At 43.7% G+C, this 27,418-nt stretch overlaps 1 protein-coding gene across 1 annotated transcript in view; it reads right to left on the bottom strand.

The window, feature by feature from the left end:
* Positions 1–27,418, bottom strand: part of LOC125882777 (thyrotropin-releasing hormone-degrading ectoenzyme-like) — a 275,288-nt gene that overhangs the window by 92,371 nt on the left and 155,499 nt on the right. The window contains exon 6 of the mRNA XM_049566632.1: positions 4,567–4,680. Coding sequence (XP_049422589.1) covers positions 4,567–4,680 — 114 coding nt within the window. The remainder of the gene's footprint in view (positions 1–4,566; positions 4,681–27,418) is intronic.

The following is a 27,418-nucleotide window of genomic DNA, read 5'->3' as shown; positions in this document are numbered from 1 at the left end:
AAATCAGACTTTTAGAAGTCGGAGTTGGCCAAGAACGTCGCAGTCAGTGGATCTTTAAACGGCACCACAGGTCTGGTGATTAAAGGTATCCAACGCTGGCAGAGTCTAAATATGAGCTGATGTAAACTGCTGAATGTTTCATCAGGACTCTACAAGGTGAGTCTTTAGCTTCAGCTTCCTGTTTGTGGCTCATACATGACAGTTTGAAGCAATGTGATTGGATGTTTCCAACCATGCTCCTTTACACTCATATGGCATCCTTGAGGTATTTCAGTCTGGTTTTAAAGCCCTACATAGCACTGACACTGCACTTTTAAAATGTTTTAATGATCTTTGATTTGCTACTGATTCTGGGGACTCTGCCATTCTCTTGCTTTTAGATCTCACAGCTGCCTTTGATACTGTAGACCACAGTATGCTTATCTCACGCCTGGAACAGTGCGTTGGCATTAGAGGTACTGCTCTGGACTGGTTCAGGTCCGGTCTGTCCGACAGAAGTTTTTCTGTTTGTCTTGGTGACACTGTATCCTCTCCAGTGCCTCTCCCATGTGGAGTCCCTCAGGGTTTTGTTCTCGGGCCAGCTCTATTCTGCCTCTACCTGCTTCCCTTAGGAACTATTTTTAGGAAGTATGGCATGTCATTCTATTGTTATGCCAATGACACTCAAATTTACTTACCCTTGAACCAGAAAAATTCTAATTCTCTATAACCACTATTGAATGCCTGCAGGATGTTAAATCCTGGATGGCCCTGAACTTTTTAAGCTTCAGTGAAGCCAAAACTGAACTTTTGTTATTTGGACCCAGCGGTGCCTGTGATGTATCACATATCAACCTGGGCTCCCTGGAAGCATTCATGAAACCTACTGCAAAAAATTTGGGTAACTTCGGTTGTCAAATCCAGCTTCTTCCAGCTGAGGCTTTTATCTCAAGTCAAATCCTTCTTACCTTTTAGAGATTTGAAAAGGTCATACATGCTTTTATTTCATCTCAGCTTGACTATTGTAATGGCCTTCATGTTGGTATTAGCCAGGCCTCCCTCTCACGCCTGCAGCTCGTCCAGAGTGCTGCAGCTCGTCTGTTAACAGGAGCACGCAAGCGTGAGCATATCACCCCCATATTGGCCTCACTCCACTGGCTTCCTATTCGTTTTAGAATTGATTTTAAAATGTTATTATTTACCTACAAATCTCTGAACGGGCTGGCTCCACCCTGTCTCTCTGACCTCTTACAGCAACATGTCCCCTCAAGGTCACTCAGGTTTGCTGACCAGTTGCTTCTGGAGGTCCCACGATCAAGGCTGAAGCACAGGGGAGACCGTGCTTTTGCAGGAGCAGCCCCTAAACTAGCTGCATATTAGGCCGGCCCCCTCCTTACCTGTTTTTAAATCACGACTTAAAAGACATTTTTATTCCTTGGCTTTTACCTCGGTGTGAGAGCTGCATTCCTCTGTAAGACGTGGTCTTTGTTGCAGTGTGTTATTTCTTGTTGAGTCTTAGTCTGACTGTAAAGCACTTTTTAAATGCGCTCTATAAATACATTTTGATTGATTGATTGATTGATTGATTGATAGCCGACTTCTCTCCTTACAGTGCTGATGTTCCTCTGGGTTCAGATCTGAGAGACGCACTAACACGTATGTTTTGGTCTTTTAGGGATTTATTTGTTGGGAATAATAAAATTATACCACACCACAGCAGCAGGCTGATAGATTAAATAATTGATATCCTGTTCAACCAATGCACTTTTCATATCTTATTTAACACAGACTATAATCTATTAATGCTGTGTATATGTTGATGTATGTATTTGAAATGCGTTTTTAAAGATTTATGTCCTCAGTAGGAGTCAGTGAATTAGGAGACAGGAAGTGGTACGGTGCTGAAAGACGGACGGACACATGGTTGGTTTTGGGGCTTTTTGTGGAATTTGTTCACAAAAGGAAAAATACAGAATAATAAATATGTTTTAAAAAGATCATTTGAATCAAATTATGAAAGAAAAACAGATTTCTCTCCTCCTGTGTGGTGGACTCTAACAGTACAGACGTTTCCAGATTTATTCTGCCACCTCCTCGAACACAATGCAGCCGAATGGGGTTTGTTTAAGTTACTCAAGGGGTCCACAAAAAGTGTCCCAGTTACTCTGAATAATCTTCAGACCTGCGTCAACAGTTTCCATTGGGAATTATTTTGTGCCAGAACCTGAGCGTCACCAATAAAACCTGTTGACACAGAGAGGCTCTGCTCCTGAACAGGTGGGAGCGTTCTTATCTCTTTGACAGGATTGTAGGTTTCCTTTTTTAATCAGGTGTTCTGTCTTCTGCTTGTGTTGTGTTTGGTGTCTGGAGACTTTTAAATGTTTTACTCTGAAATAAAATCAAATTCATATCTGACCAACTGGAGCCTTGAGCTGTAATTCTGACTCACCTGAAGCACAGAAGGGCAGAAGAATTAAATTTCATGAGCGAGCAGACGGAGGCTCGGAATATCTGACTGTGCTTCAACATGCTGAACTGAAAGCTACATTTCCTGTTTGTCTTGAATAAAAGATCACACACAAATAATTAAAGAGATATTTGAAAAGCAAAAAAGGAAACATTCATTCATTCATTTTCTGGAACAGCTTATCCTGTTAGGGGCTGCGGGGGGGGGGGGGCAGCAACCTGGTCTCACTCTGGACTCATCAAAGTCCGGCGCTTGGTCAGTGACTTCTGGCGTCAGACCATCCTCTCACATCAGCATGATACGCAGCCAGTTACCATTAAACAATAACATGACTGGTGGGGCAGTTTTATAGCCGCTAATGACGGAGCAGCAGCAGCAGAATTAATGGTATTAATGCCCAGGGGATGTGAGTGGCTTCAGCAAACAGACGACTGGATGTCCGACATTATTTCAAAGGACATATTACATTTTCTGGCGCATGTAGTCCAGAAAGAAAATGTGTCAGACCTGAGGGAGCTCACATTCTGTGGACTACTAGAACCACCCATATAAGAATGTCTGAGCAGAAACTCTTCAACTCCACCACCAGAATTATTGTTCATATCAAGCCTGTCTCACTCTGAAGACATCAAACACTGGTGCTTGGTTACTGAGTTCCAGCGTCAGACACAGATAAAAAGAGCTGTCCTTGTTGGCATGATACGCAGCCATTACAGCGCCCAGTGGTATGGCTGGGAGGGCTGGTGGATGGGTCCAACAACCACAGATTTTCACCCAGGAGGCCGGTGTTCACTTCCTGTAAGATTGTAAAGCCAAACCCTGTTCTTTATTCCTAAACGTAACCATGTGTGTGTGTTGGCTAAACATAACCACGTGTGTGTGTTGGCTAAACGTAACCGTGTGTGTGTTGGCTAAACGTAGCCACGTGTGTGTGTGTGTTGGCTAAACATAACCACGTGTGTGTGTTGGCTAAACGTAACCATGTGTGTGTGTTGGCTAAACGTAACCATGTGTGTGTGTGTGTGTTGGCTAAACGTAACCACGTGTGTGTTGGCTAAACGTAACCACGTGTGTGTGTGTGTGTGTGTGTGTTGGCTAAACGTAACCATGTGTGTGTGTGTGTGTTGGCTAAACGTAACCACGTGTGTGTTGGCTAAACGTAACCACGTGTGTGTGTGTGTGTGTGTTGGCTAAACGTAACCACGCGTGTGTGTCGGCTAAACGTAACCACGCGTGTGTGTCGGCTAAACGTAACCACGTGTGTGTGTTGGCTAAACGTAACCATGTGTGTGCGTGTGTTGGCTAAACGTAACCACGTGTGTGTGTGTGTGTGTGTTGGCTAAACGTAACCACGTGTGTGTGTTGGCTAAACGTAACCACGCGTGTGTGTCGGCTAAACGTAACCACGCGTGTGTGTCGGCTAAACGTAACCACGTGTGTGTGCGTGTGTTGGCTAAACGTAACCATGTGTGTGTGTTGGCTAAACGTAACCACGTGTGTGTGTTGGCTAAACGTAACCACGTGTGTGTGTTGGCTAAACGTAACCATGTGTGTGTGTTGGCTAAACGTAACCACGTGTGTGTGCGTGTGTTGGCTAAACGTAACCATGTGTGTGTGTTGGCTAAACGTAACCACGTGTGTGTGCGTGTGTGTGTTGGCTAAACGTAACCACATGTGTGTGCGTGTGTGTGTTGGCTAAACGTAACCATGTGTGTGCGTGTGTTGGCTAAACGTAACCACGTGTGTGTGTTGGCTAAACGTAACCACGTGTGTGTGCGTGTGTGTGTTGGCTAAATGTAACCACATGTGTGTGTGTGTGTGTTGGCTAAACGTAACCACACGTGTGTGAGAACATGTCAGAGCACCTGGAGGAAAGCCACACTGACACAGGGAGAACATGTAAACTCCACCGACCCTGGAGTTCGATCCAGTAACCCTCTAACTATGAGGCAACAGTGCTAACCACTGCATCACCGTGCCACTAAAAAAACCAAACAAACAAAAAAAAACTTTGGTAAGAAACATCTGATTGTTGATGTCTCTAACTCTCTGAGTACCTTGGCGTAGGAAGATTGTCAAGCGTGATGAACACATGAATGAAACTTCAGTTCTTTACTCACCATGTTCCACTTTGGGAAGAGGAAGTCAGTGCCGACGTACTCGAAGAAATGAGCAAAGCCTTCTTTCAACCAGACGTCCTCCCACCACACCGGAGTCACCAGATCACCAAACCACTGAAAGACACAGAGAGGAAATTATTTCATGTGATTTCTGTCAGATATAATTATATCCTCTGAAATATTCATAAACTCCTGCAGACAGAATCAGGTGGTGTGTTTAACAGATCAAATGTCCAAATCAAATTAAACTGGCTCAGACACAAGTGGAGCTTTCACACTGAGGAAACATTTTCATGGTCCAACATGTCTCAGAGGCTGAGGTGTGGGTTCATGTCAGTGCTGGGGAGACACATATGAGACAGAGGTTTGGACGTCCTCTGCAAGTTAAAGTTTGAGTGACATAAACTTAATTTTCTGCACTGTGGTGAATGTTTAGGCACCATGTTGTGCATTTACTGCAGATATTTATGGTGTAAACGTCTTTATTTTGTGAAGTCCTCTGCTGCTTTCATGTTTTCATCAGCAGGACAAATGTGCATGTTCTAAACATAGAGGGAGACGTGTCCCCTGCGTCCCCCTTCAGATCTACGCCTCTGCTCAGAGAAACAAGACTTGAGCTGTTTGGAACCAGTTGTGTTTGCTCTGCTGACAGACAGCTGGCTCTCCACGTTAACATGTGGAAACATGGCGCCCCCTGCCCACCCTCAGGTCCACAACAGTTCGCTAGCTGCTCTGCAGTGCGCGTCAGTGGAACAGGAGTTAGCTGATGGCACAGGATGGTGTTGCTGTGGAACTATCAGTAATTTTTTTCCCTTGTGTATATTTGATATAAGTTGGAAAATGACAGAAATAAGCTACTACTTTCTAACATTCAGTGAGCGAGTGAACTCTGGCAGAAGGAGCCTGGAAAACTGTCAGATATACTATGAGTGATCACTACATTCAGGGAGTCTATGGAGCCCTGATTGAACCCAGGTGACGGCTTGCTGTTGGACTGAAAACAAGCTGGAGGTGTGCAAAGTTTTTCAAACAAGCGACACGTCGCCTAGCCTGTTTGCTAACGCACAGAGCAGGTACGTACATCATCACTGGGAAACACTGTGATGTTCGCTTGCTCGTCAGCATCATGTCCAGTTAGGAAGAGCTGTAACGCTAATACTGCTACTAAACTGAAGGGCAGCAAAACAGAAGACAGACATCTAAAACAGTGAAAAATATTTCTGTCAATTAACTGATGAACCGTGAACCACTGACACCCCGATGCTAACATTCACTAATTAACAGTGAAGACAGAGTCCAGCTGAGGCTGGTGTGAAAGTCATTAGTTCTGCAGGTATTTGGTCGTGCACCATTGAACACATTAAAGTGTTGCTCTGACGATGGTGCAAGATTAACAGTCCAACACAGTCTCATTCCAAACTTGTCATAAACCAGCGCTCAGTCAGCGACTTCAGGCGTCAGACACTGACAAAAATAGCCATCCTTTACGTCGGCATGATACCCAGCTGGCTGCTGTTACTGTTTAATGGTATCCGGTAGCATCAGGGAGAAACACGGCAGGACAACAATGGAAGTTAAGGTAGAGGTAGAGTGAGTAGGGTGGGTGGGTCTAACAACCAGTGTCTTTTAACCAGGAGGCCGGTGTTCACTTCCTGTAAGATTGTAAAGCCAAAGAGTACCTTTTTGCTAAGCCCACCCAATGTGTGTGTTGGCTAAACGTAACCACGTGTGTGTTGGCTAAATGTAACCACGTGTGTGTGTTGGCAAAACGTAACCACGTGTGTGTTGTTGAAGGAAAAAACATCAGTTGGTGGTGTGGTACCAACGTAGTGCTTTTATTTTGAAAGAGACTGTATCAAACTGTACATTTCCTGTGAAAACAGAAGTGTATTTTGAAAACAGACAATGCATGTAACAGGCTGAAGTTGACACGGCGTCCCAGAACGTCAACAACCAACACACCCAGGGTACCTTGGACGCCATATGTGGACGTGGAAAGTCCATGACCAAACGTGGACATGTGACGAGGTCACAGTGAGAGTGTAATGAAAAGTCGGAGGATCACCAAAGCTATTACAGTTCATCCTCTGAGGACCATGAATGTCTGAATAAAACATCATAGCAACACAACAGTTGTTAAGATATTCTGGCCTGAACCAAAGTGTTGGTGTTCCTTCCCTGGAGCCGTACCTGACTAAAATCCCAAATGTTACACACACACTGACTAAACATTTTAACTATAACAACACAGTGTTGAGAAAGTTAAAAACAGAGTCTAGCTTAGATTAAGAGCAGAGAGAAGACTCCTGCTCCTCCTGAAGGACTGACTTGCTCTCCATCTGATGACTCCAAACCAGCCGAGGCCAGCGCAGCGCCTGTCCTCAGTCGACCCCACGAAGCAGCTCTAATTTATCAGCAACACTGGTGGGCAACTGGCAATGTTGCTCCAAAGTGTGACAAAAGGCAGCGCTCATTTATACAGCAGGCTACCACCTGATTGGACTGAGAGTGTGTTCCTCAGAGCGCTTCGGAGCCTCGTCAGAGCGAAGCAACAGTGAAGTTTATTAAAGGCGGAGCACGTAGAAAATAGACTGAACTCTGCTGATAGTGAAATGTATGGCCACAAGAGTAATGCATTTGGACCCGGGCTGTTTCCTGGCAACACCGCCTGAATGAAAACGGTGTAACGTTTGGGAACAAATGTGTGTCTCTGCCAGCTTTGTTTCTGAGTCTGATCGTTTCCTCTGAAGCTTTGGCTGCAGAGCGGGTGGCAGACGATCTTAAAAAATAAAGTTTACCTCGAAATTCACTTTAAACCATCATTAAAGCAGGAAGCACACACACACTGCATACCTCAGCACTGTGTGTGTGTGTTACTCTGCATATTTGGCAGCACTCTGTGTTTCTGCACTAAATTGTCCTTCAGCTGATCAAAGTGTGTATGTAAAGTGGAGAGAGACAGAGTGTGTGTGAGTGTGTTTAAGTCCTATTTGCATCACTTCACTCTGCAGTTGAAACAAGTCAACTTTAATTACGTTGCTCAAAGTCACAAGTCTGTCCACATAAAGCACAAAACACTCCGTCCTCACACCAACAACAAAACTGGCCTGTGTGCAATTAGAGTGAAGTCTGCCAAACAACTTCTCAAGAAGTTTCACTGTCACAGATGAATTTCCTCCAAAATCATCAGAGTTGTGCTCATGTGCTCTCGGTGGTTTGGTGCGAGGTGATCGTAAAGATCAGTCCTTTTCTTGACTTGACGTTCTGACAAAATCAACCCAGCCTCATTCCGACGTCGTCGAAAACAGCCGATTGGTCAGAAACTTCTGGTGTCAGAAACCGACAGAAAAAGCCATCCTTTCACGTTGGCATCTTACGTGGACGGTGGCGGCATCAGGGAGAAATGTGGCAGGACAGCAACGAAAGTAAAGGGGGCTAAAGTCCAAATAAAGTGGGTGGTGGACGGATCCAACAACCTCCAACCTTCACCCAGGAGGCTGGGGTTCGCTTCCCATAACGTTGACAGGGAAAGTCTGTGACCAAATGGTGACATGTGACGTGGTCAGAGTGAGAATAAGTGAGAGAATTGGTAATTTCAGTTGTTAACAGAAAAGGCACTAGAGACGTACCGATCAATCGGCTGGTGACCTGCCTTTGAGTGTCAGATATAACCAACAACTGTTTAGGTAGACTTTTTCTTTAACGGCCAAAATTCGGAACAACTACCGGTCGTAATGTTTTAAACAGCCATATAGTAACTTACATTTAAACAGGTTTAAAACACAAACACTACAACCCTCTTTGCAACTCGAGCCGGTCAAATTCATTGACGTGAAAGTAAGATCTATGGAACACAGTGCTAATCAGAGAAGATGAGAGGCAGTGGTGAAGGAGGAAAAGGACTCGGTAAAGGAGGCACTAAGCGTCACTGTAAAGTTCCAGGGAATCAACAAACTCGCCATCTGCTGCCAGCTGCCGATGCTTTGGATAAAAAGCCAGGTGTGAGTCAGAGTTGTCGACCAAGACTCACTCTGAAGTTGTTTAAAACCGCTACTTGGTCAGTGACTTCCTGTGTCAGATACTGACGAAAAAGACGTTCTTTCACGTGGCGGCATCAGGGGGAAACATGGACATCAACGAAAGTTACGGCAGCCAAAGTGTGAGTAGGGTCAACAACCAACACACCCAGGGGACCTTGGACGTCAAAAGTGGTAAGTCCATGACCAAACGTGGACATGTGACGAGGTCACAGTGAGGATGAGTTGTCAAAATCAAACATGTTTGATATTGTTTCCATTCAGTAACATGAACATTGTCAACAACCAATGGCTGCGCTCTCTCCAGCACCAAACAGGAAGCAGCTGCAAACTGATACTCAGATACTGATCGATATTGACAATAAGATTTAGATATGATATTCACTTGCCTTCTTTGCCTCCTCACTGACACTCAGCCACTTCCTACACTTGCAGCTGAATACGTCAGCTGTTGTGCACATCACTGTCAGCTGGGCTGCGTCGCCGGCATAAAGCTAACCTCACATGGCAGTGCTGCTGCTGCAGAGCCCTCGCGACCAGTTTGAGTCGAAAATGAAAAAAGCAAAAGTGCTGTCTGGAAGTCTTGAGGCAAATGTGTTCCTCATGAGGAGAGGCATCTCTGTGCAAAGTTTCATGTCTCTACCACATACGGGGCATGAGATATGCCCATTCAAAGTTTGACATTTCAATGGGTTGCTATAGCGCCCCCCTTTGGCCAATTGATGTAATATTGCTTCATTGGCATCCTCCCATGACCCTCTACCACTGTGCCAAATTTCACATGGATTGACCAAGTCAGTGAGGAGAAAAACATGGAACACACACACACACACACACACACACACACACACACACACACACACACACACACACGTGAGGAATATTTCAAATGTCATCTTCCTTAAAGGGAGTCCGGTGTAATATTTCCCACCAGGAGCAGGATGGGAAATAATGTCTGTGACTAAAAACTCACTCAAAGTCTTTACTGGAACCAACTGGGGCTAAACTGGGACAGGTAATGTCACAGGTTCAAACCCATGGGCTCTCACAGAGCATCAGAAACACGTCTGTCTTTAAAGTGAAAGAGGAGCGGTTGGCGTCGGCCTAAAAGCGACTTAGAGGCTGCAGTCTGCATGTATAGAAACCCACTTCAGTGAAGCGCAGGCGGCTGATAATCAGTCAGTAGCAGGTGGTGGAGACGCTGCGTGCAAACACTTTAAAGATAAAACTGTAAAACCCTCAAAGTGGAAACAGGTAAATAGACGTAAGGGCCTGATTAAAAACGTGTTTCCAGTCTGTAACCATCAGCGCAGCAACGTGTGCTTTCATTCTGCAGTTACATTTCCGTTTCATATCCAGCCATGACAAGCTACTGTTAATATACTGTGAAGAGTTTATTAGTGTGTTTGTGTCATGCTGCTGAGATTCATTTAGTTTGTCCATTTGCAGCATATGTTGTGATTTAGGTGCCAAAGAACAATAAAGATATAATGCAGATCTCTGCCTGCCCTGCTATAAACTGGAGGTATTGCTGTTTCTCTTCTTTCACTTAACTGTTGTACTTCAGTGTCGCTAAATTTGATGAGTAACATTTTACACTTAGGGGTGAATTCACAAAGAATGGATCACACCCATATTAACTGCACATCACTTGTATCCACTGTCCGCCCCGTCTCAAAGTCCAGTGTCACTGATGTGTTGCAGCTGGGAGGATAAATGTTGCCTTTGTGCAGTGTGAACACAGAGAGAAGAAGAATAGAGAAAGAAAACAAATCCTCCAGGATTATTCACCCATGAACCTTCCTGGCATGACGAAGTCTTCGCCTGGCTACAATCACTGCCGCCATGATCACTAGGAACTCTGGGCGTGACCCCCGTCATACATGTGCTTCAGTTCCCACCAACTATGTGAAGACGCTGATAATTTGGAGCCGTTATCTCGGCCTACGTAATATTACGACTTTATTTTCGTAATATTACGACTTTATCTCGTAATATTACGACTTTATTTTCGTAATATTATGACTTTTAAGCTTATTGCACAAACGGGACAGTTTGCACCAAATGTCTGATGTCAGCTAATTTAATACTCCACCCCCATTTTGTAGCAAAAACGCCTAAAATGACATACCCAAATTAAAATGTCTGTAGCTTCTGAACCGCTCTGACTACATGCATGCATGAGGTCTTGCCAGAAAGAAAACTCCCTGAAGTTTCTTGTGAAAGTGTCAGAAACACTCTAGGTGATACAGAGACAGAGTAATGGGCCTCTGAAGTCAGTAACAAGTTGAAGATTTTGCCTAAAATAAAAAATGTGTTTCAGAATGAATAACTGTCTGTGGCTTCATCTGAGCAGGTAAATGACACTGTGGGGCTGTAGGCACACTATCAATGAACACTTGTTTCAAATTTGAAGAAGACTGCTCAAAGTATGACCATTCTACAGTGTTTTTACCATGAAAAGATCCAGGCGGAGCTCCAAATGACAAGTGGGTCACTCTGCTTCAAAACAGTACTATCAGTGATCAAACAACACTCAGCCAGCTTCAGACATTGTACCTTATTGAAATCAGGTGTGATTATGATAGCTGATGTTGTTTATGACACAGAAACACCATAAAATATCACCAAATAAAGCCATATGAAACCTGAAGTTATGATCCCACTTTCTAGACGGTATATCTCAGCCAAAAATAGTGGTAGGAGTGAGACTCTTACCTTTTATAAAACAGCTAAGTCACCACTCAATAAGATCACGAGTAATCCTTTAACTTTTCCCGTTGAAAAACGGCATGACATGACTTGTCACCACTCATCATGATTATGGACTTGGTGTGTTTAGGCTGCTCTGGTGTGAAATACATAATAAATAAAAGAAAAACAATGTTATTTTTGAAAAGTCGAGAGCTTCCTGAATCCGGCAATACCAAACATCACATGGTTTGATGATGTCATATCGATGCTTTACCGACAGCGTAGGGCCTGCTCGACATGCACCTCCCCAAAAATGTAACTACACGTCGCAGTGACGCAGACCTCCTGTCTATGTTTGCTGGTAGAGGTGTTTGGCACAGGTCCAGCTGGTAGGAGGCCCCGGGGCAGACCCAGAACACACTGGAGGGATTATAGATCTCATCTGGTCTGGGAACACCTCGGGGTCCTCCAGGAGGAGCTGGAGAGTGTTGCTCAGCCTGCTGCCTCCACGACCCGGCCCCGGATAAGCAGATGAAAATGAACGGATGGTTCTGTCTATTATATTTTATCTATTTGTCCAGTTCTCAGCTCTTTAAAATAAAACCTTTCCGCCTTTTATTAAATGACATCCTGGACAAATCGTTCACATCTCAGAATAATTTTTTATTCTCTTCTTCAGCGTCTGATATCTTTTAATAACTAAATGAACTCTCGCCTCAGACTGAACTATAATCCTGAATAAATAGAAGAGGCTGAGCAGAGGAATGTGTCCACACATGCATACTAACTCTCCCCTCTCCTCCTGGCGGGTTGAGTCCATGTCTGGGCAGGGATTCAAACCGACCACCCTGTGGGAGCTGGCAGGCTGTTGAGCTGCTGCCACTGCCTGGCTCAACAGGCGGTCGGTTCAGCTCCCTGAGGCAGAGCTCCAGTCACACTGGAGACACGCTGCGCTCGGCGGAGAACAAAACACCGCCAGATGAAGCTGTGCTCACATGACGAGGCGTGTGAGGTAAAGTTCAACAGCTCAATCTGAGCTCAGCCTGCAGAGCGACCTCGCTGTCTGTGTTCAGTGTAGGTACAATAATATGTGAAGAATATGGATCAGAGCCAAATATTAATGCTGCACATATTCTTCATTTACATAACAATCAATTTCATGTCAGTGGCTGATGAAGAGGCTTCATTACACATGCAGAGTGGTCACCTGACGTTATATATCCTGCACCCAGTGACCACAGTGACACATCTTTGCTTCATCATAGTAAAGTCAGTGTTAACGGCACAGACTAATGGCTGCAGAATAACGACACCATCAGTGTTTAGACTGGTTCCCTATAAGCCTCTCTGTCAGTGTGTGACTGTCTGCCAGCAGGTACGATCTCAGAGGAACATGACAGCTGACAGGTGATCCAGTCGGGCTGGCACCATCTCTGCCTGCTCTCATGTCTCCATTAGAGACTGAAGGAATTAACAAATGGAGGCTTTTGTCTTGTGTTGTTGATCATTGCTGCTCTCAGGGAAACAGATAATGATCCCGTTGTCTTTGCAACAGCGGCACCAACAATAAGACCACTTGGAGACACAGGTGGTTTTGTGCCTCAACAAAATAACATGCACATGTCTCGGGTTGCAGAAACATACAGTGTCGACATTTTTGGGTTTTCAGGAACTGGTCGACTTTAAAATTTTTGGCTATTTTGCTTTTGTAACATGTTTTCTCTCAGACGAGTGGGAAAACACCTCCGAGAGACGCACCATGTATTTTCATTTACATTTCTGTTCTGAAATTTCATACAAAAGGAGCACAATTAAACATCCAGTGTAGGATTTAGGGGGAAATATTGCCACCAGTGGCTCGCACGTGCAGCCCCTCCTGTTGCAGAAGGCCGCCTCGTTCTGTTTAAACCAAAAGGGTTCCACCAATATGTCTACCCTACGAGGCGGAAAATTGGGCACCTCAGATCAACTCGCCAATCTGGCTCTGTGTGTCTAAACGCTCGCAGCTTGCCGGCAAAACGGCCCAACATTAGCCGACAATCTGGCAGTGTAAAAGGGGCTAATAATTCCTTCCTGCAGAGAACGGTGCTCCTATCAACAGTTCCATCTGTAATGTGACAAAGACAAAGGGTAACACGGAGTGCGATTAATCAGTGTTTATTTTTTTTAAACCAGGGCTGTCAAAATATTGTGAATTTCAATTCCGTAATCACAGAAAAAGTAAAGCATTAAACAGTGAGGTTTTGTGAAGTACTGATCATATGACCGAATAAGACAAGATGAGACTTGGATTACACTGCACAAGGAACATCAACATTTTGATACTGTTTTGCTGTAGTTAAACGTGGACCCCTGTGAGTTCAATTCATCAAGTATTTTCTCAGTTTTTGGATTCTCCGTTCACTCTGGAGCTTTGAGAGAAAAACAAAGTTCAGGGTGAGTAACTGACAGAGAGGACAGCAGAGGAGACACCAATTTAACTGAGCTGGACAGCTGCAAAAAGGTTCACAGGCTGAGATCAATGTCAGAAATGTCACTTTATTCAAAACATACGTGCAAAAAAAGAAGAGTGCAAAAAATCATATTTAAAAGTGATGAAAACAGCAGCAAACATTTCAGACATTGGTGTGCAGGTGTCTCCTCTGCCGTCCTCTCTTGATTCTCCATTGTACCGACGCACCCAAAGATAAACTTTGTTAGCCTAAGTAGTTAAGTTAAGATTGAGCAGCTGATAGACGAATGACCATCTGGGAGGGGGGTGTATAGTAAGTATACTGTAATGCAGACACTTTTGTACTTTTACTTAAGGTTTATTTCATTTGTAACAAAGTATTTCTGTGCTGTTTTAATGCTACTTGTAATCAGGTACATGCTACGGTGAAATGGCTGCATGTACCTGTGTGGCGCTGCATGCTGTCATAACCTCAGCTCAGCACTATAAAGACAGTCGTGTGCTCCCGTGTAACCACGGAGACGTGTTCAATCTGCTGAAAAAGCTGAGGATCAAATGAGCATTTAGTGATTTCACTGCTTAATTATTGAGCGCTCTGATCAAACTGCAGTAAAGTCACTTTTTTAGCTCTTTGATTTTTCCCTCTGTCAGACAAACTGCAGCTGAGCTCGTCTTTCATTAAACATGACAGTTTACATTTGATTTCTCTTCTCGTGCTCTGAAAGGATTTTAGCCTTTATCCTGGCTGGATGGGAGCCAGAGAAGTGGGTCACTAAGTTTTCACTTCTAATCAAATTGGTTTCATGCTGGTACAGTTTGTTCAGGCCTCCTGACAAATAGAAAATATAATTAATTCTACACTTTTAGTTTCACAGTGACAGCCTCAATGAAAAGAACTAATCCTCCGTAGTTGTTACCTCCTCTGGAATAATTAAAAATGATGACTTCTGTGGTTTCTACAACACGCTTTGTCTTCATTAGCCGCTCTGTCATCTCTCATCCTGTTTCAGCCTCATTAAAACATAGAAAAAAGGAAAGCCTCCGGTGGGTCGGCCATTTCTGCCGGGGAAGTTGACTCGGGTTGCCATGGTTCTGCTGTTGCCGTGGCTACGTGCGTGCATCGTGGGTGGGGTTCGTAAACTGCGGAGGGAAGCTCTGGAAGCCAAAAACGGAAACGATGCAAAGATGAACCCGAAAGACTGCTGAGGCGGAGGATTGGGAGAGAGAAAAGTCCGACATCAGGAGGAATGATGATGAGTCAGGAAGCAGAGAGACGGAGAGACACAGGGAGGTCTCTCCAAAAGATTTAGTGAAAGCCAAGAAAATACCAGAGACAGATGGATGAATGCTGAGCAGGAGCACAGATATCACCTCGGACAACACCGACACACACACAGGATTGTCTGGTGGAAGAAACACCGGCTCACAAGAACTTTTCTGGAGGGGTCACCGCTCCATCCAGCACACTGTGAAAACTGCACACCACACTGAGAGCTACAGAGTAATATCAAATGCACCCACTTTTTATTCTTATTTTTTAGCTTTGCAAACTCACAAAATAAATATTGATATGCCTGATAAACTGTCACAATGAGAAGCATTGATCCAACACTGAAAGGGCTGGTTTAGATTTTTTGAAGTAGACTTGTATGAGGTACTGATCAACAGTCAGTGTGTTACCTACAGGAGATGTCAGTCTGCTCACCCCCAGTTTGGAGACGCAGCTGGAGTCTGTCTGTTAGACAGCCTGTTATGAGGGGAAGCCATTAATGGTTTCAGTTCCCCAAACTCTGCTCTCTTTATACCAGACTCCATTGATAAAAACAGCGATTTAACATCACTGATCACAGGAGCTGCTGGTCTACTGCTGCTTCCATCAGTTAGTGTGTTTGCGATACTGTGTGACTTTGGTGAATCTGAATTAATGCACCCAAAAATGTAAATTCAGCCATTATCTACTCACCCATATGCCGAGGGAGGCTCAGGTGAAGTTTTAGAGTCCTCACATCACTTGCAGAGATCCAAGGGGAGAGGAGGTAGCAACACAACTCCACCTAATGGAGGCTGACGGCGCCCCAGATTCAAACGTCCAAAAACACATCATTGAAACCACAAAATATCTCCATACTGCTCGTCCGTAGTGATCCAAGTGTCCTGAAGCCCCGACATAAAAAGTTGTTTTTTGCACACGTGAGCGTGGTGCTCAGAGAGGCAGTCAGAGCTACAGGCTACAATGAGGCTAAAAACAGAGTTCAAATGAGGTTTTTCCAAACAACTTTTTATGTCGGGGCTTCAGGACACTTGGATCACTACGGACGAGCAGTATGGAGATATTTTGTGGTTTCAATGATGTGTTTTTGGACGTTTGAATCTGGGGCGCCGTCAGCCTCCATTAGGTGGAGTTGTGTTGCTACCTCCTCTCCCCTTGGATCTCTGCAAGTGATGTGAGGACTCTAAAACTTCACCTGAGCCTCCCTCGGCATATGGGTGAGTAGATAATGGCTGAATTATCGTTTTTGGCTGCACTATCCCTTTAAAGTAAAGCAATGATATTCCAAATATAGTGTACATTTAAACTGATACTGGATACAGGACATTGCTCAGTTTCCTAGTGGTGTGCTGACAGCCATCTATTGTAGGTAACACACTGACTATGGATCAGTACCTCATACAACCTCACTTCAAAACATCTGAATATCCCTTTAATTTATCGATGCCAGGATGTAGTGACGGGACATTTTATGTTTTAAGGGGGACTTGAGCAGCACGTTGGCCAGAGAACAGGCTCTGTAACTCATTCAGACTGCCACCTCAGAGATAGACCCACGTTAAAAGACCTCATGTCAGATTAAAAAGTGGAGCCGACTGTTGTGTATGCCGTCGGAAATGCAAACCCATCTCCACTTCTTTTTTGTGTCGGCAGTAATCCATTCTACAATAAAATATGTTTACTTTACATAAACTATAAACACATTAAATTGAATGAATACGGTGCGCTTGCAACGGTACCCGTCCTGACTACCATACGCCACTGTGTCGCTCAGTCCTGCCACTGCTCTGACACAGCACAACTGTTGCATGGAGTGTGCACACAGTTGGAACATACTTATCCATCACCATAGTGCGCTTTGACTCTCTTGATCATATGTCTGTCACAAGACTGCCCCAAACCTCACTGACACCAACCAACATCTGGCTTTTGTGTTTGATGGGAACAGTTAGAATCAGCATACACACCCAGGTCAAGGTCACCCAGGCCGCCATATTATACTCTGTCCGCCTCCGTCCAAGCATCGATCCAACTGTAGTCTGCACAGAGTCTGATAGACAGACTGAAGAAGTATGAGATATAAAGAAAGGAGCAACCACCTCCATGCTGATTTCTACTGTTTACAAACCTGTTTTCTGGCTCATTCGTGATGTAAAGCTAAAATGTCTTTTATTAACTGAGTGTTGTCAGCAGAGGAAATGAACACATACAGAAAAAACTGGTTCTCAGTCTTCATTTTTATAATTTGCGGGGGTTTGTAATAAATCCAGCTGCTACACTGGGCTTTTGTCTCACTGCACATGACACCTCCTCCTCCTCCTCCTCCTCCTCCTCATCTGTAGAGGTCAGCTGTCAGCCCGCTGCCTGCTGTGCGCTGACTCGTGGGGGCGACTACAGAATATAGTGATCATATTTCAATAATGTGAAGTAAATGAAATGAATAGTTTCTGAAATAAAAGTCCTGTGTTGAAAACAGAGAGGAGATCTTTATCCTGTGATCATCCAAATTCATTTGAATCAGTTTGACACAAACACAGACAGGACCACACCATCAGACCACAACATGGACAGTAGGCATGTCAAACTACACACATGATACAGTGGATTAACAAGGCAGCCATATTTAGTCTGGAGTTCGTTGGTTAACTGAAGCAGCTGCTGTGACCACTTCCTTTACTATAAGTTTCATCTGTGTGTGTCGGCTAAACGTAACCACGTGTGTGTGTGTGTGTTGGCTAAACGTAACCACATGTGTGTGTCGGCTAAACGTAACCACGTGTGTATGTGTGTTGGCTAAACGTAACCACGTGTGTATGTGTTGGCTAAACGTAACCACGTGTGTGTGTGTTGGCTAAACGTAACCACGTGTGTGTGTGTTGGCTAAACGTAACCACATGTGTGTGTTGGCTAAACGTAACCACATGTGTGTGTCGGCTAAACGTAATCACGTGTGTATGTGTTGGCTAAACGTAACCACGTGTGTGTGTGTGTTGGCTAAACGTAACCACATGTGTGTGCTGGCTAAACGTAACCACGTGTGTGTTGGCTAAACGTAATCACGTGTGTGTGTGTTGGCTAAACGTAACCACGTGTGTGTGTGTGTTGGCTAAACGTAACCACGTGTGTGTGTGTGTTGGCTAAACGTAACCACATGTGTGTGTTGGCTAAACGTAACCACATGTGTGTGTCGGCTAAACGTAACCACATGTGTGTGTCGGCTAAACGTAACCACATGTGTGTGTTGGCTAAACGTAACCACGTGTGTGTGTCGACTATACGTAACCACGTGTTTGTGTCGGCTAAACGTAACCACGTGTGTGTGTCGGCTAAACGTAACCACGTGTTTGTGTCGGCTAAACATAACCACGTGTGTGTCGGCTAAACATAACCACATGTGTGTGTTGGGAAAAAGGGCAACTATTTCCAGCTTTCAGTTTTGTATCATAACTCGTGAAAACTCTTCACCTGAATTATCTTTGATTATGACCCAAATCCAGCTCCTTCGTGAGCAGAATACTGTAATTAAACATGGCCGCCTCATCTCTCCCTCCCTGAAACCTACACAGGAAGTTGCAGCAATTCTTCGGCCCTGAGTAGTTTCTGCACATCTTGCTCCCTGGGTGCAGAAACCTTCAACAACTTCTGCTGATCACAGTTCGGCGGAGTCCGTCAGTAACCCGGGGAATAATACAGTCCATGACAAGGGGAAGCATCAGGGCTGTTTCCTCTTGCTGTTGGCTTTGACCCTCAGTAGTCAGAAAAGACTTAATGCAGTCAAAGTGGCAGCTTGTTTCACGTCAGTGTTCTTCGCTCTGGGGAGAATATTCGACTGCGACACCAAACAGTGTGGGGAACATGTTACAGTGGCACAGCAGTGGACTAGTAATGGACTACTTCCTTTATTTACAGAGATACTCCGCTGTGGCTGCTCTGCACAGAATAACATAGAATTTCAAACTAATTATGCAGTGACGCACCGAATTTAACAAGAGGCACAACGCTGCTGTTTTCTCTCTCAGTTTGCTTTAACACCTTTATTCTCTCCTTCCTTCACCTCTCCATCTTTCTGTCTCTCTTTCTTTCTGTCTCTCTCTCCCAGAACAAAGCAGATCTGTGCCTTTGATCATCCTCCTCTTCCTCTCCTCCCTCCGTCTGACCCTCACTGATAAATATTCATCCCTCTCTTCAGCAGAGGGACTGAATCTGATTTTCACTTTCTGTTTGGATGGAGCTCCTCACAGCTCCATGACAGCCAACACGAAATGAGTCCTGGTTGTCATTTGGCACAAATAACTGTTTACATCTACACATCTGTGAAACTAGAAAGACTTTCACAGTGTCTTCAACCCTGACTGGCTGAATCTGAAATGAGCACTATGAACAACAGTTGCAGCAAACCCTCCAACCTCCTGCTTAATTAATCTTTGTGTGACTGGCAGGTTGGGGAGTTAACGGTGGCCACCTGCCAAATGTTGGTAAGTTTGAAACTTAATTTGGATAATAGTCTGTGCTGCAGAGTTATAAATCAACAGGACCTGGAATATAGACCCCTCTTTACCTGGACCATCTAGAGCTGGGATAATTAATAAGTGGACCAACTGCACCCAGGATAAAATCCATGCTCCGTACCTGTAGAGTTCTGGTCCAGTTCAATTTGGACCGCCTTGGTGCAGACTTTTGAGCCAACTGAACCAGGGATAATAAACTGTCTGCACCTTGACCAGGACTTTGACCAGCTCGATCAGATTGTAGTGCCGTGGATTTTTTGACCTTTGCAGCAGACTTCTTGACTACTGGACGAGGACCAAGTATACAATACTGCATCTGGACTACTTTGACCTGTTATAAGACCCTGTCTAGTCCAGTTGGATCCAGACTAAGAGCCTTGCTACAGAGTTCTGAACTGGTTAGACCTGGGATAAGAGTCTTGCTATGCACTTCCTCTTTTCAGGTAGATCCAAGAGCCCTTCTGCATCTGGATTCGTTCTGTACCAGTAGAGTCAGGGCTAAAGGCCTTCTGGGAGAGTGGTGGACCAGTTCAACTTTGCTATTTTGCTACTTTTGCTACATCTGGACCAGTGGTCTCGAACACATTACAAAGAGTTTTGAATCAGTTGGATTAAAACTAAGGGGCCTATTTCAGAGTTCTGGATCTGTTGGATCCAGGCTGAGAGACTCACTGCAGAGATCTGGCCTAGTTTAACTTGGGCTGAGTCCTCGGCTGTGGAATTCTGTCCAGAGAGACTTGTTGCAATGTTTTGGACAATGTGAATTTAGGTTGAGAGCCTTGCTTCAGAATTCTGGACTCGTGTGACCGAGGACGAGTCTCGCTACACACTTCTTTTTATCAGGTACATCCAGATAGGAACCAGGATGAGTTCTGTAGTGGTCAGATCAGGGCCAAGAGCCTTTCTGCAGAGTTCTGGACCAGTTCAACGATGTACACGGACGTACACGGACGCAGAGCTCACTAAAACTGAAGAGTGGACGAGGAGAGAGAGGGAGCAGCAACAGGCAGAGGATCACGTCTGAATCCAGCTAAAGGTAAACACAGACGTTCATTTCTTCTTTCCGTTCTGTCGTCGGATAATTATACTAACAATCCGAGCTTATCTCTGTGAAAAAAATGCACTTTTAGTGGACGTATTTTGACGTTGTTTGACGCTGTCTGAGTGCCCTATTATTTAATATAGCACGCGCTCACGGGCCTGCCTGCAGGTCAGCAAGTTGAAAAAAACATTAGTTCCCCTTTAAAATACCTGGTTTTGGATGCACAATCCAAGCAGGAATTACCGCGATGTCTCACTAAGAAACAATCACTTTTTATGGTACTACAAAAAGTGAAATGCAACAACATCCTGATAAAAACCAACCGCTTTTTGTGGCAGTATCCAGCTATGAAACACAGTGATGTCTCAGTAAAAAAATAATCACCTTTTTTTGGCACTATCCCAGCAGGATATGCAGCACTATCTACAGACTCAGCACAGTGAAGATGTATATTTTATTCTTAATAAGAATAAGCACCAGTGTTAACCTTGAAGCATTGTAGCATATTTTTATCCATACACTTCATATTTACATACTTCTGTTTCATCCTCTTATTCTTACGTCTTCTGATTCTCCGTTCTTTATATTGGAGCAACTGTAACGAAGCACAACTTCCCCTCAGTGATCAATAAAGTATTTCTGATTCTGATTCTAAAAAACAACCACTTCCATGGCTCTGTCCAAGCAGGAAATGATGCAATATATTGGTAAAAAATAACCACTTTTCGCGAATTACTTTGGAAACTCTCCTCTTAAGGTGCGTTCACATGCAGTCAAGATGCTCGGACATCTGTGTCATCAGATGGTAACTTACACCATGTCGTGAAAAAATAAAAAGTTTTGTAGTTTTGCACTTATTCTGTAAAATGTATTTCCTGTTTATTTGCATTCAAAAGTAGCTGTAATTTGCTGCTCTGACAGTTTAGTGACAGATGAAAATACTTAAGTGACACAAAGGTTTGTACGGTGTGTAACCTGCTGAAGACAACGGGGTGGGGGGGTTAAGAGATGAGACAGAAAGACAGATCTGTGCAGAGAGACAGTTTGTCAGACAGACAGTTAGTGTGTTCAGCTCTGTGACTCTGATCGTTTCTCTTTATATTCTTGTTTTTCCTGACAGTCCTGCCGCACTCCCATTATTCACTGTGTGTGTGAGTGTGTGTGTGTGTGTGTGATGTTTAAATTGCTATATAAAGCCGGCTGGCAAAACCAATCTGTCACAACCGTGAAACCTTTGATTTACAACAACAGAACTACACAGCTCAGTGCATGACTGTGTGTGTGTGTATGTGTGTGTTTCAGTGTGTGTCGACGTGTCCTGTCAATTAAATGGAAACAAAAGCAAAACGTATCAGAGCGAGACGCTTCAGACTGACGAGAGACGTACACGGAGAATCACAATATGTAACGCTGAGTGGTGAATAATGTACTCTCCATACTGTACTGAACTACATGTGACACCTCCAATAAGCAGCGGCTGAGTAACAGCTCGATCCTACACAAACATGTACACAACATGAATAAATCATAGTTCAGCTTCAATAAAATATGAATAAAAGAGCGTCAGGCTGTACAGTACTTCTATTATTTAAAGAATCAGCCTCTCGCCAACAGACCAAAACCAACAATATGTTCGTCCACCTGTATCTCAACCCGTCTGCGACTCTCGGCCCAGAAACCCACTGGTTCCTACTCAAGTCTTCAGCTCACAAATATATACAGTCGTTACTTGCACCCCACCCCCATTTTGTAGCAAAAATGCCTAAAATGACATACCCAAATTAAAATGACTGTAGCTTCTGGTCTATAAGAGGCACTTATCCACAGTCAGTGTGTTACACATGGTAGATGTCAGTCTGTACACCTCCAGTTCAGAGAAGCAGGCTCGAGTACCAACATGGAAGCTCAGCAATGTCCTGCTGTTGACGGGGGCAACGACAAAACGTATTTTAGTCACCTAAAAAAAAATCAATATCTATTTAAGTGTATGTTAGATTTAGAATATTTTCACCACAGCTATACCACAGCTGTAAATGCACCGTGCTACCCAAACGAGCAGCTAGCATTAGGGTTAGCTCCACGCGCTCTCGTCCAAATTTGGTCACATCTGGCTTCAGATATCCAAGATGGCGATGGTCAAAATGCCAAACATGAGCCCTCAAAAGGGAGTCCACAAACAAATGATGGTGTCACGATATGTCCACTTCTCTTGTCCAGTCTGTGTGCAGAATGTTGTCTGTTTTCTGATCCAGCTCGTTCAAAGTTGCTCTCCTCTGTGGATCTTGTAGTTTTCATCAACCTCTTGTACTCCACCCCCACTTTGTAGCAAAAACGCCTAAAATGACATACCCAAATTAAAATGACTGTAGCTTCTGAACCGCTCTGGCCCAGGTGAGGCTCAGGTGTGGCCCAGGTGAGGCTCAGTTTTACACCCTGCTGTGACCTGTTGCCTTTTAGGAATGTGTTTGCTCAGTGCTCTTATTTTGTAATGAAAATAGTTTAATACCAAAGTTTCCATTGAACAAAATGTTCCCTCAACTCTGCAGCTGGGGGATTGTGACTGTCATCACGCTGAATCAACCGACCTGAAGACAGCAGAGACTAACGAGTGTGTTTCAGTCACTACAATAAAGAGTGACCTCAAAGTTTTTACTCCTCAGCCTGTGTTTAGTTTAACCTCTTGCACTCCACCCCCATTTTGTAACAAAAACGCCTAAAATGACATACCCAAATTAAAATGACTGTAGCTTCTGAACCGCTACATGCATGCATGAGGTCTTGCCAGAAAGAAAACTCTCTGAAGTTTCTTGTGAAAGTGTCAGAAACACTCTAGGTGATACAGAGACAGAGTAATGGGCCTCTGAAGTCAGTAACAAGTTGAAGATTTTGCCTAAAATAAAATAAAAAATGTGTTTCAGGATGAATAACTGTCTGTGGCTTCATCTGAGCAGGTAAATGACACTGTGGGGCTGTAGGCACACTATCAATGAACACTTGTTTCAAATTTGAAGAAGACTGCTCAAAGTATGACCATTCTACAGTGTTTTTACCATGAGAAGATCCAGGCGGAGCTCCAAATGACAAGTGGGTCACTCTGCTTCAAAACAGTACTATCAGTGATCAAACAACACTCAGCCAGCTTCAAACATTGTACCTTATTGAAATCAGGTGTGATTATGATAGCTGATGTTGTTTATGACACAGAAACACCATAAAATATCACCAAATAAAGCCATATGAAACCTGAAGTTATGATCCCACTTTCTAGACGGTATATCTCAGCCAAAAATAGTGGTAGGAGTGAGACTCTTACCTTTTATAAACCAGCTAAGTCAAAAAACGGCATGACATGACTTGTCACCACTCATCGCGATTTTGGACTTTGTGTGTTTAGGCTGCTCTGGTGCGAAATGCAGAATAAATAAAAGACAAACGATGTTATTTTTGAAAAGTCGAGAGCTTCCTGAATCCGGCAATACCAAACATCACATGGTTTGATGACGTAGTGCGCCTGGGTGATACCATTTAACAGAGGAGGAAGGGTCTCAGTAATTTCACTCGTCAAAACGCATCTTTTCAAAACTGCTTTTAATGTTGAATAATATTGTATATATTTTAGTGTGTTCTATTTTATGATTGTTTTTAACTAATGTAAAGCATCTTTAAGTTCTACGAAAAATTGCTCTATAAATAAAATGTAAATATATTATTATTAAATTAACTGTAACTTTTAAAAGCCAACTGCAAGAATAAAAGTTGGCACTGTGGTAGGAATTTTGTGGAAAAAACGCCAAAAACTGAATATATTTTGTTCATGTACATGTGGTCGAGAAGACGCACCAGGCTCTGATACACACACAGTATGTGTTGGTAGATAGTCTCCTTGTTGGTTTTGGTTAATAGGAAAAGTCTAGAAGCAGCATCATGAGATACTCTGACATACACAGTGCACCGAATGTTATCTATGTTGTTATATACCGAACGCTTCTGTTTGCCTTTGGTTTTATATTCATATTTACAACACGTAATATATACAATATATTACACACACACAAACACACAGACTCAGAAGGAGGATAATTGTAGCATCGCTGTGTTTGTGGGTCATTATAGCTGTTTAGTACAAGGTGTGTGTGTGTGTGTGTGTGTGTGTGATGGCCTACTGTGTAAGTGGCTGCAGGAGTGTGTGTTCAGCTTCACTAATAAGCCTCACACAGACACACACACACTCAGGGTGTTAGATGTTTGTTTATGGTCTGTTAATGAGCCTCGGACATGAGCAGGAGGCAATACACACACACACACACACACACACACACACAGAGCTAAATATAACTGTATTCCTCTCACACATTATTATTGATTAAACCCTCCTGTCCTTCAGCCCTGAAACAGCAGAGGAGGCTGTCAGTAGACGTTTGTGTCGAGTTTAATAAAGCATCTGAAGAAAATATTGTCCTCTGAGGTCCTTCCAAGATTTCACAAAGAAAATGAGCACGAAATATCCTCACACACACACACACACATATATATATATATATATATATATATATATATATGTATACATAAAAATTTGTGTATTGTGTGGTTCAGGCAACAAAAGCGTTTTGGTTAAGTTTAAACAAAGATCTTAATTTTGGTTAAATCATTAGGTTGTTAAAAACAATGCTGGCCTGCAGATGACCTGTTCTGGCAGGAAACAACTGTTTTGCTGGTACATTCAATATCACCATTTTTGTGACCTGCCCGGTACATTAATTAGCAAGACTTTCTCCTGATGTTGACAGAAATGTAACTTGCTCGGCATCACATTTCAACCAAAATGTATTTGCTCTTTCAAATGAACTGTGATGAATCTAATGTTGAGGACAGAGGTCTGGTCCTGATGCGTCTCAACGAGGACAGCATCATCAGCGCAGGACGCCGTGGTTGTTTGGGTGAAAACACTCCAAGGGCCATTTTCTAGTTTCTGCATTGGCGTGTTTCGAAGGTTTCGTTTTGGTCCGAGTGATGTGAATGTCGTCATCCACCCAAGTCCATGACGGTCTGCATGGATCAGCCCACTGTTTGTAACCATTAGCAAGAGCACTGACTGCACTCGCTCCAAACTCCAGTTCAAAACACTGCCGTCAAGCCAGCCGCAGCCTGGTGAAGACGTGACCATGCGCGCCGGAACATATTTTTGCTGTGACGTGGTGTGCGCACATATGTGCACATGCTTAGGCAAGATGGCTGTTCAAGACCAGCAAACAACAAAATCTTTTTTGCAAAATATCTGCAGCATTTCCAGCCGTGATTATGTCACCAACAGCAGGTATTTTAAGCCAAAACATGATCTGCTTCTAACCACAACCACAAGTTTTGTTTTGTTGTTGTTTTGGGAAGGTCGGGAAGGTTTGGGAACAGGAAGTGAACACTTGCCTCCCGGATGAAAGTCCGTGGTTCTAATACTTCCTTTTGGATGGTGTTGGACATCCAGTCATCTGTTTGCTGAAACCACACCCGTCCTCTGAGCATCTATAACATGAAGTCTGTTTGTCTGCTGCTCCATCCAAAACCAACCTGCTATAAAACTCCATCCTGATAAATTTGCCCCCACAGTGGACGTCCCTCATGCCGAAGACATTTTATCGACCGAAGAAGCAGCTCCAAAACTGTCCTGACAATATTCTGATCTTTATCAGCCTGTCCTGCTGTTGATCAGCTCCTGCTGCCACGAATCTCTTCTCAAGTTTAGCTGACAACATCCCAACACTTGACCTGACTTGATGACACTGTCACGTCAGATCAGGGGAATTTACTGAATTTGCACATTGCAAACATCTTTTTTCATATTACTTCTTACAGTCCGTGTATCATATCATATTTAAAATTTAAAAAATCGCCAACTATTTACAGACTGTTGTTCCACGCCTTGTCTATAGGGGGTGCTGCAGCACAGATTAAAAAAACAAATCCAAAAAAACCAGACAACTGCCTTTTCACCTTTAGTCGATGTTATGAGCAGGAGGACAGTACGCGGGTCAAATTTCAGAGTAGACTACAGATGGAAGGTATTCCTCTGTGAGCTGATGGAGAAGGAGAGCTGAGCGTCACCGTGAGTCACATATAAAATAAAAACAGAAAGGTGAGGCTAAAATAAAGAAAAGAAAGAGAGTGAGACAGGTGTAGAGAGAGAGAGGGAGAACAATGAGATGATTTATGGCTCCTTGTATTCTAATGAACTCTATGCAAACACGCTCTGCAGTAATAAATTATCCACTTTGAACCAAAACACTGCAGAGAAAAATATACAGCCTGACAGCCTCAACACACACACACACACACACACACACACACACATACAACTGTGTGTTTGTACCCTTGTACTTGTGTCCTTGTGAGGACCAGCTGTAAATTTATGTATAAAGCATTTTCAAACCTTGTGTTGCACCACATACGTACGGCTGCCCTCCTGTGAGCAGGTGGAGATGTGACGTTACCTGCATGTTTCAGCAACAGAACTCCTTTGTGTTATTTTCATAATAAAACATTTTGTTCTTGAACTTCTCGACATCAGGAGCAGAATTCAGATGCGTGTGAAGTGGTGTCTGCTCGTTTATCAAAGCAGCAGGTTTATTAAGACGAGCTCAGACAGAAGGAGTGAAGCATGAAGGCTGTCACTGCTCCGTGTTTTTGTTTCAGCGAACGCAACGCGAAGGTCACACATCCATCCACGTAATTAATGTGCAGCTGGAAGAAAATCATTCATAGGTGCTCAACTTTTTGTCACAATCGCTAATGATCCACCGACACAAAGTCTCCTTTCCTCATGTTTTGGGTTAATTTGCTCTTTAACTTTCTTTCTAA

This window comes from Epinephelus fuscoguttatus, linkage group LG22 (assembly GCF_011397635.1).
Source record: "Epinephelus fuscoguttatus linkage group LG22, E.fuscoguttatus.final_Chr_v1".
Classification (NCBI taxonomy): Eukaryota; Metazoa; Chordata; class Actinopteri; order Perciformes; family Serranidae; genus Epinephelus; species Epinephelus fuscoguttatus.
Note: the sequence above shows the minus strand (reverse complement) of the source record. Positions and strands in the feature narration are given on the sequence as shown.